Here is a 15,526-nt window from a genome sequence, read left to right on the forward strand (position 1 = left end):
CCGAGCGGAACATCACGGGAGATGTAGTTCCAAGACTGGTTGCCATGGCGTTCTCGACAGCCTCGCGAGTCCGACCCCGCCCTTCAGGAGTGACGAGCGGCCTGACCAATGGGAGCAGGGGGCGGGCTCTCTGCGGAAGGACTTGAAGGTGGCGGTGGTGAAGGTGCAGGCCGTTGTGGCGGCTCAGAGGCAGGTGAGCCCCGGAAAAAGCGTCCTGTGTCTTGGGAAATGGGACTTTAAGCGAAAGGTGGAGAGATGCCCCGCGGAACCGTGCAGCCCTGGGGAGGATGGTGGTTCGCGTCGAACCCCAACCTGGGACTTGTTCGGGCCCAGGCCTAGCTTAGCTGAGGCCGCTGAGGGGTGGGTAAGACTAGATTTGAGGGACAGTTTCCTTGGACCTTGACGGGTTTTTATTGTAGGTCTTATCTCAGTTTGCATCTCCCTGTACTTTTATGGAGGTAGAGGTCTCGGAGTGCCCTTCCACTTAATCTCCCAGGTTGGGTTTTTCTCCTCTGCTTTTTGTTCCTAGAATTTGAGTGTCTTTTTCTTTCTCTGTTACTTCTTCTCAGCTACTTTTTTCTTCCTCATCACTTTGCTGTTTTGGGAAAGCAGTTAGTAGTTATTCGCTGTATGTGGCTTTTGAGCCACATCGGCCCTCTTCATTACGCTAAACAGCGGAATCATCTGGAGCGAGATGTAAGCATCGCTTTGGCATAGGTCTGGGTGCGGGCGGAACATCTGCGTTTCTAACAAGCCCCCAGGTGCTGCTGTCCACGTTTTGAGTAGCAAGGTTTTACCTGAACTCTGTCCAGTGCAAATATAATGCGAGTCCCTTATGTCATTTTAAATTTTGGGATAGCTACATTTAAAACGTGAAAAGAAACGCGTGAAATTAATTTTAAGTATATGTTTCACTTAGCCTAGTATATCTGAGACATTACCATTTCAACGCTCAATCAAATATTTAGAAATCGGGATTTTACATTCTTTTCTTCGTATTAAATCTTCAAAATCTGATGTGTATTTTCCACTTACAGCGCATCTCAGTTCCAGCTAGACACAGTTGGAGTGCTCAGTAGCCACCTGTGCTAGTGACTGCTACAGTAGCCTACTGCAGAAATTAAAAGGTGTGAAAAATAAGGCTGCATTGACCAAACCCTTTGCAACTCTATGAGATGGGATTCAGAACTACTTTAGAGATTCTCTGTAATTGAGATGTGCCCATTTACAGAAATAATAGTCAAAATAGCCAACATTTCTGAAAGTATGATGTTGCGCTGAGTGCTTTGCATGTATTATTTAATCCTTACGGCAACCCTTTGAGATAACTGCTATTATTATCTAAGATATGGGGTCTCAGGCCCAGAAAGGTTAAAATTAAGTAGTCCAAAGTCATACAGCTAATAAGTAGGAGAGCCAGGATTCAAGCTCAGGTCAGTTATGACTTCTAAATCAGATCCAGCAGCCACTGCAGTGTATAATTACTACCTTTTATCACTAATTTCCCTTATTGATGCCTCTTTTCCAGCTTACAGTAGGAGATAAGACGTTTAGATTTGCAACTGGGGTAGTTCCCCATACAAGATCAAGCTGCCAGCCTTGTGCAATGAAATATTTCTAAGATAACTATGCTCTTCTTGTAGACCCAATGAACAGTACTACATTGAGCTCAGGAGAGTTTTATGAGTAGAAGAGCAAAAATACACATATTGGCCAGGCGTGGTGGGTCACACCTGTAATCCCGGCACTTTGGGAGGCTGAGGCAGGTGGATCACTTGAGGCCAGGAGTTCGAGACCAGCCTGGCCAACATGGTGAAACCCCGTGTCTACTAAAAATACAAAAATTAGCCGGGTATGGTGGTGCACGCCTGTAATTCCAGCTACTCAGGAGGCTGAGGCAGGAGAATCGCTTGAACTCCGGAAGCGGAGGTTACAGTGAGCCAAGATCACAACAACAGCACTCCAGCCTGGGCAACAGAGTGAGACCCTGTCTCAAAAAAAGATCCACATATCTACATATGCTAAAATATGGTATTTTACAAAAAAAAAAAAAATTCTTCCATTGTGTGCATAATAAAGACATGAAATTATTTTCTCTTGATTTTTGAATTAGTAAATATTTTATCAAAATTACAATTCGTATTTTTCATTTGAAGCAAGGAGTGGTTTCTCCACAATCCTATAGTGAACTGGAAAATTAAGCATTTACAAACTTCAATCATGTTAGTAGGTGGAAAAGAAAGTCAGTTAAATGGATTGGAGGGGAGCAAGTAACTGTGGTGTGGTAGAGTTTCGGGAGGATCCCTCAAATAGTCATTCTCATCACCAGGGACCTCCACCTGCATTGTTCCAGAGTCACATGATTAAGCCAGCTTATAAAGGGAAGACTCATTCATCACACCGCTTGCTCCCTTGTTCCCCAGTAGTATGATATGAGAAAATATAATGCTCATTCAAAAATATAAATGAAAGTTAAGTTTCTGTTGTTCTGGATCATGTTATATTAAATAGCCCTACATTGAATAGCAGCTGGACCAGAGATTTTCAGATCTTTGGGATAATGACCATCCCACGTCTCCAACCTCCAGAGACATGGGTGGGAAATTGGTCATGTAAGAAACCCTAGACTCTTAAGTGAAAATACCATCTGAAAATCAACAGATAATAAAGCCCTCATGGAGATGGTGAGGCATCAGAAATTCTTTTGAGATCCAAAAAGTTCTTTATTGAGAGCCACTGTACTAGATGGGCAAAAAAGAAACAATTTTCCTTTTCTGCTCCTTTATCTATCTTTAGATCTCAGGCTGCATACGATGTAGAGATTGTGCCACACATGTATAAATTCAATCAAATATGCCTTGATAATATTTATCAAGATTGTCACAATTAGAAGAGAACTAAATGGTCATTTGATCCACCTGTCCTGCTCAGTTGATGCTGGAATCTCCTTTATGAAGCCCCTGTAATATGTACCCAGCCTCTGTTTCAGTCCCTCTAGTGATAGGGACCATCTAATGTTACGCATTTTCCATTTAGTTTTAAATTATAATACCTAAAGTTCTTGTATTATTAGCTGGAATTGCTTTCCAAGGTTTAGCCAGATATAAGCCACTGTCACAGTATCTCCTGTGCCCATCTTATGTAATAACAGGCACAAAAGAGCACTGCAGTTGTACGCAGCAAAACACCTGTAGACTCATTGCTTGTGCAAAGTGTCCTTTGAATATACAGATTTCTAGAGACTGTTGACTATGCCATGTAGAGATATCCTCAACTGTTATGACCATGCATTCACTATCCTCTTTAAGAGGCAGGCCAGGCGCGGTGGCTCACGCCTGTAATCCCAGCACTTTGGGAGGCCAAGGCGGGTGGATCACGAGGTCAGGAGTTCGAGACCAGCCTGGCCAACATGGTGAAACCCCATCTCTACTGAAGATACAAAAAAATTAGCTGGGTGTGGTAGCATGCGCCTGTAATCCTAGCTATTCGGGAGGCGCAGGAGAATCGCTTGAAGCTGGGAGGTGGAAGTTGCAGTGAGCCAAGATTGCGCTGCTGCATTCCAGCCTAGGTGACAGGGCAAAACTCCATCTCAAAAAAAAAAAAAAAAAGAGGCAGACCTGACCCGTTAGGACTACCATCCTCCACAGCCTGCAGAGTATAATATTTAAGCCAAACCTCCAGCTAGTTGCTTTGATTATGGTGACTATATTCTTTTTAATCAAATATTTAGGCATATTTATTTTTCCAATGTGTGGATATGTATGAAAAGCCTCAGATTAATGTGAACATTGTTAAAACGTAATATTAATTCACCTCTTCACAAATGATCAAAATATAACTGAAGATTTCCCCTTAACAATCTAGCTAGTAGTATAATGCTGTGTGCAGGTGCCAATGATGGAATAGGGTATTGGATACTCTAACAGCCCAAGAGAGCCTGGCATGGTGACCAGGTTGAGCATACAGGGCCACATTTCAGAGTTGACTTCACCTGTTTTTCTCTTGTCTAGCTGTTTACATATATATGTGCTTTTCTCTTGTCTAGCTGTTTATATATATCTTTGCTTTCCTTAAAATAAAAATGAAGGTAGGTTAGAAACATTATAACCGAACTCTGAGCCTGAAATGGCCATAGTATTATAAAGTTTGTGTTGGGGAATAATACAAATTTGAGCATGTAGGAAGAGGAGTTTGGACTTTGAGGAATTAAATTAGCCATAGGGGAATAGACAGGTTGAATGCGGGAGAGTATTGAAAGCATTTGGCAACCTATTGCCACAACCCAAGCCTGAGGCATTGAGGTGTTCGCACATCACCAGAGTGAAGGTGATGGGATGGATCTAAGGTATTCTTGATGACTAGAGACTACAGCAAAATCTTGTTTGGGGGAAAGATGAGTCCAGCTTTGTGTCTGTTGAATTTGAGGTTGGTCTGATGCTCAGAACACTTTTGGCCTGAAAGTGTAGGTAAGGAATGATTTGTAGAGGTTTTATTTACAACAAAGAATAGATGAGTTTCTTGGGGGATTGACTGTAACAAAGGAGCAGGTGGAGTTCATGTTGGTATTATAAGAAGGATGAAACCATTTGAAACTACTTCCCATTGATTTTTTAGAAATCCCTTAGCAGATCAGTATCTTTATTAACTACTTTCTTGAAGTGTTGATAGTTAAGTGTTTAATTTATGCAAAGTTCTTGTTTTGCTTTTGCTAAAAATTATTTAAAATTGGTATTATCTTCTTAATTTTTGTTTCCCCAGATTTTTTAGTAAGTTTACTGTGTGGCCATTATAAAAATTTATAGTGGCCAGGAGCAGTGGCTCACGCCTGTAATCCCAGCACTTGGGGAGGCCAAGGTGGGTGGATCATGAGGTCAGGAGATTGAGACCATCGTGGCTAACATGGTGAAACCCCATCTCTACTAAAAATACAAAAAAATTAGCTGGGCGTGGTGGCGTGCGCCTGTAGTCCCAGCTACTCGGGAGGCTGAGGCAGGAGAATGGCGTGAACCCAGGAGGCGGAGCTTGCAGTGAGCCGAGACCACACCACTGTACTGGGTGACAGAGCGAGACTCTATCTCAAAAAAAAAAAAAATTTATAGTGCTGCTAACGTAATCCTCAGTTTGTGGATTAATTCAAACACTTTAAAATTCCGATATACCTGTAAAAATGTAAAGTTTTTATGCTTTTCACAGGCTATATCAGCCTACATTTTTAAACAGGTTTATTGTAATTAAAAAGTTTTGTGTGTTTAAGAGACAGGGTTTCGCTCTGTTGGCCAGGCTGGAGTGCAGTGGTGATCATAGCTCAAAGCAGCCTCCAATGCCTAGATAGAACTACAGGCGAGCACCACTACACCAGGCTTATTTATTTGTTCTAAAAGACAGGGTCTTGCTTTGTTGCCCAGGCTGTCGAACTCCTGGGCTCAAGCAGTCCTCCTGCCTCAGCCTCCCAAATTGTTGGGATGACAGGTGTGGGAGCCACCACTCTGGCCAAAAAGTTTTATATCGTATTTTTTTGATATAGTAAAATTTATAGTAGAACTTATAATTTTGAAGTTACATGACTTTTCTTAGAAATGTCATAAGTATTATATATTTTATTTATTTATTTATTTATTATTTTTTTTTTTTTGAGACAGAATCTCGCTCTGTTGACAGGCTGGAGGGTGGAGTGCAGTGGTGCAATCTCAGCTCACTGCAACCTCTGCCTCCCAGGTTCAAGTGATTCTCCTGCCTCAGCCTCCCAAGTAGCTGGGACTACAGGCATATGCTACCACGCCCAGCTAATTTTTGTATTTTTAGTAGAGACGGGATTTCACCATGTTGGCCAGGATGGTCTCGATCTCTTGACCTCATAATCCAGCTGCCTCGGTCTCCCAAAGTTCTGGGATTACAGGTGTGAGCCACCATGCTCAGCCTATATGTTTTAATGTATATTTTTATTTTGTAAAATGTTTAATACTTTTATGTCCTGTGTGCAAATGTGTTTAAGTCAATACAAATTTTATTAAATAATATGAGACTTGGCAGAGTGTGAGACAAAAAACAAAAAATAAAATGAAATAAAATTTTGTTAAATAATAGACTTTTATTTAATCTGACTAGGAAACCATGTGGGCCTTGAACACCATCCATTCTACCATTTTCCTAGTACTAGGAACTCAGTATTCCTTTTTTGGGTTTGCAAGACAAATATTTCCTCAGTTTTCTTCTGGCTACGTTTGTGAAAAAAACACCTCTCTTTCTTTACTTTGTAACTTTAAGGATATTTTTGTTCCCATACAATTCTTAATTGGACCAACTGAACTTTACTTTTTTCCACCAACCAGGGCAATTTTCACTTAATTTAGAGAAACTAGTTAGGATGATGTGATTAAAAATATTGCCATTATTATATACACAATATTTGTTTTAGGGGATATTAGGGGTGCAAACAAGCAGTTGTCCTCCAGGGTCTTTGAAACTGGGGCACAGTCTAAGGTCCATGTGACTGCTTATCTGGGAGACATGCCATATATTTCAAGATTCAATGGGCAGAGAAAACAGTAGTGTCCAATATCACAAAGCAAAATGCTTTGAAATCAAGATGTTGATATGTAATTGTTCCACTTCTCAAAAAGGCAGTTCTAGTAACTCCAGACTGAGTAGGAACAGAGATTTTTTTATTATTATTTAATAATAATCGATGTCGATTTTCCCAGGCAATGGTGGGTAAAGCACTCTAGTTAGTAAATAAAGCAAAGTTTTTTTAGTATGTAATGACATTGGGAAGCATGGAACAAACGGAGTGAGTCACTGGGGATGATTCCAGAGAGGGGGTATAACTTGAACTTTACTTACTTAGCAGAATCTGTAAATTACAGCATTCTGTCAGGAAAGAGGCCATGCCTAGAAGCTCTGCGATGGGGTAACCATATGATGTGAAGTCATACTGACTAGATAGAGGGTATGTGCTTGGAAATTGTGGAAGCAGTAAGGTAGAGTAGGGAGAGTGAGTATGCGTTTTAGAGAGCCTTCAAAGGTAGGCAAAAGAGGTTAGATTTAATGCTGGAGGGAATACGTAACTGCTGTATACATGCTTAGGTTCTCCCGAGCCCCCAAAAACATTGACACAAACACCTTCTGCAACCAAAGGGTTAGAATTAATCATCTGACCCAGCTTAATCCTGCTTTCATATACATCGTTGATACATGCTACATACATAATTTCTATATATATCTTGAACGTGTATTCATTTCTGTTAGTTCCAGCATTTGATTATCACATCCGGGAAACCAGCAACCATTGCTCAACTACACTTTGTAAAAACTCTTTACGTATTTGGATCCAAGTAGATCCACTAACATTAAACGCAGAGAGCTGGCTTTATGGGCATGTGGCCTATGCAGTCTCACTGACCTCACATTCAGAAGAGACTTTTGCTTGATTTCATGCTCTGCTATCTTGAAATTTTAATAATTTCTAGACAAGGCTTCCCACATTTTCATTTTGCACTAGGCCCTGCAAATTATGTAGCCAGAACTATCAACAGGTACTTAATAATTATCTTTAAAGTATTCCACTTTAGGCCAGGCGCGGTGGCTCATGCCTGTAATCCCAGTATTTTGGGAGGCCGAGGTGGGCGGATCACAAGGTCAGGAGATCAAGAACATCTTGGCCAACATGGTGAAACCCCATCTCTACTAAAAATACAAAAATTAGCCGGATGTGGTGGCGTGTGCCTATGGTCCCAGCTACTTGGGAGACTGAGGCAGGAGAATTGCTTGAACCCGGGAGGCAGAGGTTGCAGTGAGCCAAGATAGATAATGAGCCAAGATTGTGCCCTCCAGCCTGGCGACAGAGCGAGACTCCATCGCCAAAAAAAAAAAAGAAAGAAAGTATTCAACTTTAATTGATATATCTAATGTTAGCAGCTCTGTAGGAAACCATTAAATACCATGGTTAGGAGTAACGACTTTGGAATCAGTAGCACCTAGTTTTTATCCCAGTTCTGGCCCAGCTTTTGCTATGAGACACCAACTATGTGCTTTAAGCTAAGACTCAGTTTCCATAAACAAAATAATAGTACTTTCACCAAAAAGTATATACAAGAATGTTTTTAAGAGAACAATTCATAAGAGCCCCAAACTGGAAACAATTCAAGGGTCTGTCTATAGTGGAATGGATAAATAGCAATTTGTTTATACAATGGAGTACTATGTAGCAATGCAGGATGAATAGAATACAACTACAAGTAACTGACGTGAGTGAGACTCACAAACCTAATATAGAAAGAAAGAAAACAGACATTAAAGAGTATAATTTTATTTATATAAAGTTCAAAAGCAGACAAAACTAATCCGTGTTGTTAAAACTTAGGATATTGGGTCTCCTTAGGAGGAGAAGGGGACACAGGGAACTTCTGGAGGTATACGATGATGTGTCTCCTGCCGTTACGTGGACTTATTCACACTGTGAAATTCAACAAGTTAGGCGCTTCAAGGATTTGTGTACTTTTCTATATTTTATACTTCTGTAAAATTTGCATTAAAAAAGTCTTACCATATAATTACTCTGAAAATTAAAGAAACACTTGTGGAATCTTTAGAGATGCCTCAAGAAGTTCACAGAATATAAGCTTATTTTTTGTTTGTTTGTTTGTTTGTTTGTTTGTTTTGAGACAGTGTCTTGCCCTGTCGCCCAGGCTGGAGTGCAGTGGCGCGATGGCGGCTCACTGCAAGCTCCGCCTCCCGGGTTCCGCCATTCTCCTGCCTCAGCCTCCCGAGTAGCTGGGACTACAGGTGTCCCCACCACGCCCGGCTAATTTTTTGTATTTTTTTTTTTTAGTAGAGACGGGGTTTCACCGTGTTAGCCAGGATGGTCTCGATCTCCTGACCTCGTGAGCCGCCCGTCTTGGCCTCCCAAAGTGCTGGGATTACAGGCTTGAGCCACCGCGCCCTGCCTATTTGTTTTATTTTATTATTTTTTTGAGACAGAGTTTCGCTCTTGTTGCCCAGGATGAAGTGCAATGGCATGATCTCGGCTTACTGCAACCTCCGCCTCCTGGTTTCAAGCGATTCTCTTGTCTCAGCATCCTGAGTAGCGAGGATTACAGGCGCGCACTGCCACGCCTGGCTAATTTTTTTTCTTTTTTTCTTTTTTTGGTAGTGATGGGGTTTCTCCATGTTGGTCAGGCTGGTCTCGAACTCCCGACCTCAGATGATCCGCCCGCCTTGACCTCCCAAAGTGCTGGGATTACAGGTGTGAGCCACCGTGCCCGGCTGTAAGTTTAAATACTTCCATTAAATGGTTTATAGACTGACTGAGAAGAATTAGGGCCACAGTTTGAACCAGTGTCTTGGCTGTTCGCTTTCTCCTTTTTAGTGATCTTTAAGACTTTGAAAGCCTTTGACAAATGGTAAATAAAGGAAAATTTAATAAAAGGTAAATAAAACTGAGTTTCTCTGGCCATCATAAGACTTCTTTTAAGTAATCTTTTTTATTGTATAGGAAAGTAAAATGAAGCATGTTTGCCTTTGTAGTACAAGGTTGAACTGTAAACACATTCTCGGTAAGACAGGTGCCCAGAGAGTGTTGCATATTCTCTTATTTGATCACTTTGAGAAAGATTTTCTAAATGTACTTATTTGAAAACTACATTATAGTTGTCATTTTATCCTTTGCCAGCGCTGTTTTTCCATTTTTGCTTACATTTAGTCTGGAAGACTTGTTATTTTATTTCATGTATACGTATTTATTTTTAGGTGACTATGAAAGGCTTATATTTCCAACAGAGTTCCACAGATGAAGAAATAACATTTGTATTTCAAGAAAGGGTAAGAAAAAATGTTTAATCATTAAAGAAGTTACTGTATCTTTATATGCAATAAACCCACTTTTAAATGACATGTTACTATGTTACTTTGAGTAACATGAGACTTTGAGACTTAATGAAGAAAAATTACTTAAATGAAACTCCTCAAATTACAGTACTTTCCTTTAAATTTTATGTGAAAATGGTGGCTCATATTGTAGTTTAACTGTTTTTTAAGTTTTATTTTGTTTTTAATTGACACATAATTGTACATATTTATGGGGTACCATGTGATGTTTTGATTCATGTATAAATTATGTAATGATCAAATCAGAATGATTAGCATATCCATCAGTAAAATACTTGCCATTTTGTTGTGTCACTCAAAATTCTCTCTTCTAGCTATATTGAAATATGTAATACATTCTTAACTATAGTTACCCTACTGTACAATAGAACACCAGAACCTATGCCTTCCATCTATCTGTAACTTTGTACCTGTTGACAAACCTCTCTCCCCAGCTCCTACCCCTTTAATCTCCGCAGCCTCTAATAACCATTATTGGACTCTCTAAGTCTATGCAATCAACTTTCTAGGATTCCATATTTGAGTGAGATCATGTAGCATTTGTCATTCTGTGCTTAGCTTATTTCACTTAACACAACATTCTCAAGATTCATCCATATTTTCACAAATGACAGGATTTTTTTCTTTTTATGGCTGAATAGTATTCTGTTGTGTATATATACCACATTTTCTTTATCCATTCATTTGTCGATGGACACTTAGGTTGATTCCATATCTTCGCTATTGTGAATAGCTGCAGTAAACATGGAGGTACAGCTATCACTTTGACATGTTGCTTTCATTTCCTTTGGTTGTATGCATACCCAGGAGAGGGATCGTTGGATTACATGATAGTTCTTTTTTTTTTTTTTTAATTTTATTTTATCTTTTAATTGAGACAGAGTCTCACTGTGTTGCCCAGGCTGGAGTGCAGTGGTGCCATCCCAGCTCACTGCAACCTCTACCTCTCAGGTTCAAGTGGTTCTCCTGCCTCAGCCTCCTGAGTAGCTGGGATTACAGGCATGCACCACCATGCCCAGCTAATTTTTGTATTTTTAGTAGAGACAGGGTTTCGCCAGGTTGGCCAGGCTGGTCTCAAACCCCTGACCTCAGGTGATCTGCTCACCTCGGCCTCCCAAAGTGCTAGGATTATAGGCATGAGCCACTGCGCCCAGCCTGGTAGTTCTATTTTTAATTTTTTGAGGAACATTCATATTTTTGTCCTTAATGGCTATACTAATTTACATGACCACCAATGGTGTTTAAGAGTTCCCATTCTCCACATCCTCACCAGCATTTGTTACATTTTGTCTTTTTGATAATAGCCTTTCTAATGGGGATGAGGGGATATCTTCTTGTGGTTTTGATATCTATTTCCCTGACAGCTGTGTTTGAGTGATATTCAAACCAGGGATGCAAGGATAGTTCAACATAAGCAAATCAATAAATGTGATACATCACATTAACAGAATGAAGGACATAAACCCTCTGATCATCTCAATAGATACAGAAAAACCATGTAATAAAATTCAACATCCCTTCATGATGAAAACCCTATATAAATTAGGCACAGAATGAATATATGTCAATATAATAAAAGTCATGTATAACAAACCTGCAGCTAACATCATACTGAACAAGAAAAAGTTGGAAGCTTTTCCTCTAAAATCTGGAACAAGACAAGGATGACCACTTTCACTGCTTCTATTCAACATAGTACTAGAAGTCCTAGCCAGAGCGATTAGGCAAGAGAAAGAAAGAGCGTTCGAATTGGAAAGAAGAAAGTCAAACCATCCCTGTTGTTTGCAGATGATGTGATCTTATATATAGAAAACTCTACAGACTCCACCAAAAACCTGTTGGAACTAATTAATGAATTCAGTAAAGTTGCAGGATACAAAATAAAAAATCAGGAGGCAGGGCGCGGTGGCTCACACCTGTAATCTTAGCACTTTGGGAGGCCAAGGCGGGTGGATTGCCTGAGCTCAAGAGTTCAAGACCAGCCTGGGCAACACAGTGAAACCCCATCTCTACTAAAAATACAAAATATTAGCCGGGCGTGGCGGTATGTGCCTGTAGTCCCAGCTACTCAGGAGGCTGAGGCAGGAGAATTGCTTGAACCTGAGAGGCGGAGGTTGTAGTAAGCCAAGTTTGTGCCACTGCACTCCAGCCTGGGCAACAGAGCAAGCCTCTGTCTCCAAAAGAAAAAAAATAATAGCAGTTCTTTTTGTAGTTGTTGTTTTGTTTTTCTGAGACAGGGTCTTGCTCTGTCACCCACACTGGAATACAGTGGTGCAATCTGGGCTCACTGCAACCTCCCCCAGCATCAGCTCCCACCTCAGCCTGCTGAGTAGCTGAGACTACGGGCATGTGCCACTGTGCTTGTCCGACTGACTTTGTTTTTTTGTAGAGGCAGGTTTCACCGCATTGCCCAGGCTGGTCTCGAATTCCTGGGCTCAAGCTATCCTCCCACCTCAGCCTCCCAAAGTGCTGGAATTACAGGCGTGCACCACCGCGCCTGGCCAAGTAGCAGTTCTCTATACCAACAGCAAACTATCTGAAAAAGAAATTAAAAGGCGAGGCGCCTATAATCCCAGCACTTTGGGAGACCGAGGGTGGAAGATCACTTGAGCCCAGGAGTTCAAGGTCAGCCTGGGCAACAAAAGGAGACCCTGTCTCTACAAAAAAAATTTTTTTTTAGTTAGCGAGGCATGCTGGCTGACACCTGTAGTCCCAGCTACTTGGGAGGCTAAGGTAGAGGGATCACTTGCGCCCAGGAGGTCAAGGCTGCAGTGATCCATGATCTTGACACTGCACCCCAGTCTGGGCAACAGAGCAAGACTTATCTCAGAAAAAAAGAGAAAGAAATTAAGAAGGCAACCCCATTTATAATAGCTATAAAGAATAAAAAATAAAATGCCCAGGAATAAATTTAACCAAGGAGGTGAAATATCTCTACGATGAAAACTATAAAATATTGATGGAAGAAATTGAAGAGAACAGTCATAAGTGGAAAGATAGTCTGTGTTCATTAATTGGAATAATTAATATTGTTAAAATGTCCATACTACCCAAAGCCATCTACAGACTCAATTCAATCCCTATTAAAACGCCAATGGCATTTTTCACAGAAATAAAAAAAAATTGTAACAATCATATGGAACCACAAAATACTCTGAATAGCCAAAGCCATCTTTACCAAAAGAATAAAGTTGCAGGCATTACACTACCTTACTTTAAAAAATATTTTTAAAAGAATTGCTGCAAAAGAGGTTTTAGTTCCTCAAGGTGGTAGCGTAAAAGGTATTAGGAAGACAGAACAAACTTAATAGTCTTACGTGTTGCGAAATAACATGTAATACCACAATAATGCAAGTTTTCAGAAAGTAGCTATATTTCAGAAAAGACCTTGTCAGGAGATCGGGACCATCCTGGCTAACATGGTGAAACCCCGTCTCTACTAAAAATGCAAAAAATTAGCCAGGTGTGGTGGCATGTGCCCATAGTCCCAGCTACTTGGGAGGCTGAGGCAGGAGAATGGTGTGAACCCGGGAGGCGGAGCTTGCAGTGAGCGGAGATTGCACCACTGCACTGCAGCCTGGGTAAGAGAGCAAGACTCTGTCTCAGAAAAAAAAAAAAAAAAACAGACCTTGTCCCGTATGTGAAATGGAAGAGGTAGAAAAATACTGTTTTCCATACACATTTCAGAGATTGCCAAAGTTACCTCATTTACTAAGTTTTAAATGATCACTCATACTCATATTATCACCAAGTTTTTATTACTTTAAGCATAGATAGTAGAATTTTCATATATAGTATTGGTGATTATTAGAAAGATTTGTAGCAAGCCAAAATCATTCTTCCATAAATTTAGGGATTAAAAGTAAGTGCTATATGTTAATCAGTATTTCATAATAATTATGAGAGTTTGGATCGTGAATGCAATCCAGTTTTCTCTCTTGTCTGTCACTAACTCCTAAAACATTTAGGCCGTGCACAGTGATGCACTCCTGTAATTCCAGCACTTTGGGAGGCCGAGGCAGGAGGATCACTTGAGCCCAGGAGTTCAAGACCAGCCTGGGCAAAAAAAGTGAGACCCCCATTTCTACCAAAAAAAAAAAAAAAATGGCTAGGCGTGGTGGCACCCACCTGTGTAGGTCAAGGCTACAGCGAGCCGTGTTCACACCACATCACTCCAGCCTGGATGATAGAGCAAGACCCTGTCTCAAAAAAACAAAAACAATTAGGCCAGGGCTCTGTGTTTCAGACAGCTTGACTTCTGTCATTGATCAGGATGAGGGTCAGGGGTTGATTGGTTCTTGGGAAGAAACATCTCCAGGTTCACAAGATCATGAGTAAAATTCACAAACTCACCAATATTATTGAACATCTTCATATTATCACCAAGTTTTGTCAAAACTGAGATTTAAAAAGATGTTCTCAGATTGTGTTCCTGATAAATAAAACACAGTGATCCCTGTGATACATCACAGGAGGGGCTATATAAGTGGCTATTCTTGGCCAGCTTTTGATCTAATCGTGGGCATATTAGGGGTAGAAAAGACTGATTTAATTATCAGTACCAGGTACAGTTGTTTAGCGGAGGTGATACTATATTTGATAATATAGGTGGATGACATTGAGTGTCTGAATTTGGACTATGTTTGCCTTTGAATTTCTTTTGTTCTTTTCTTTTTCCTTTCTTTTTTTTTTTTTTTTGAGACAGGTCTCGCTTTGTCACCCAGGCTGGAGTGCAGTGGCACAATATCAGCTTACTGCAACCTCCACCTCCTGGGTTCAAGCGATTCTCCTGTCTCAGCCTCTCAAGTACTTGGGACTACAGGCGTGCGCAACCATGCCCAGCTATTTTTTGTATTTTTAGTAAAGACCAGGTTTCACTATGTTGGCCAGACTGGTCTCAAACTCCTGACCTTAAGTAATCCATTTGCCTTGGCCTCCCAAAGTGCTGGGATGACAGACGTGAGCCCCCATGCCCAGCCTTGCCTTTGAATTTCTATCTAGAAGTGGAATCTGAGAGATAATTAGGTTCAGTTGCATTGGTATGTTGACCCCAGAATCCCATGGGGCATGGTGAAATGTCCAAGACACATGTTAAGGAAGAGTTGAATAAAGGAGTGTAAGGAATTCCACTGGCTGGCCAGTCTCACTGGCTTACGCCTGTAATCCCAGCAATTTGGGAGGCCGAGGTGGGCAGATCACCTGAGGTCAGGAGTTCAAGACCCCAACCTGGCCAACGTGGCGAAACCCCATCTTCTACTAAAAATACAAAAAAAAAATTAGCCAGGCATAGTGGCTCATGCCTGTAATCCCAGCTACTCAGGAGGCTGAGGCAGGAGAATCACTTTAACCCGGGAGGCGGAGGTTGCAGTGAGCTGAGATTGTGCCACAGCACTCCAACCTGGGTAACAGAGAAACTCTAGCTCAAAACAAAAAAAAAAGGAAAAAATAATTTTACTGGCTGGACACAGTGGCCCACACCTGTAATCCCAGCACTTTGGAAGCCTGAGATGGGAGGATCACTTTAGCCCAGGAGTTCAAAACCAACCTGGGCAACTCAGCGAGACACCATCTCTATTTCTTAATTATATTTTTAAAAAAGAATTTCACTTATAGCATTAAGAAAATTTAAGGTCTGGGCACTATG

At 40.9% G+C, this 15,526-nt stretch overlaps 1 protein-coding gene across 9 annotated transcripts in view; it reads left to right on the top strand.

Moving 5' to 3' along the window:
* Nucleotides 1-132: 132 nt before the first annotated feature.
* CRYZL1 (crystallin zeta like 1) overlaps nt 133-15,526 on the top strand; it is a 51,093-nt gene continuing 35,699 nt past the window's right edge. For all 9 annotated transcript variants that reach the window (XR_012432043.1, XR_012432045.1, XR_012432044.1 and 6 more), the window contains exons 1-2: nt 133-193; nt 9,745-9,816. Coding sequence is in view for 6 of the 9 variants with exons in the window: in XM_005548775.4 (XP_005548832.1) it covers nt 9,751-9,816 (66 nt within the window). In the remaining 3 variants the exon portion in view is untranslated. The remainder of the gene's footprint in view (nt 194-9,744; nt 9,817-15,526) is intronic.

Source organism: Macaca fascicularis, chromosome 3 (genome assembly GCF_037993035.2).
Source record: "Macaca fascicularis isolate 582-1 chromosome 3, T2T-MFA8v1.1".
In the NCBI taxonomy this organism is placed as follows: Eukaryota; Metazoa; Chordata; class Mammalia; order Primates; family Cercopithecidae; genus Macaca; species Macaca fascicularis.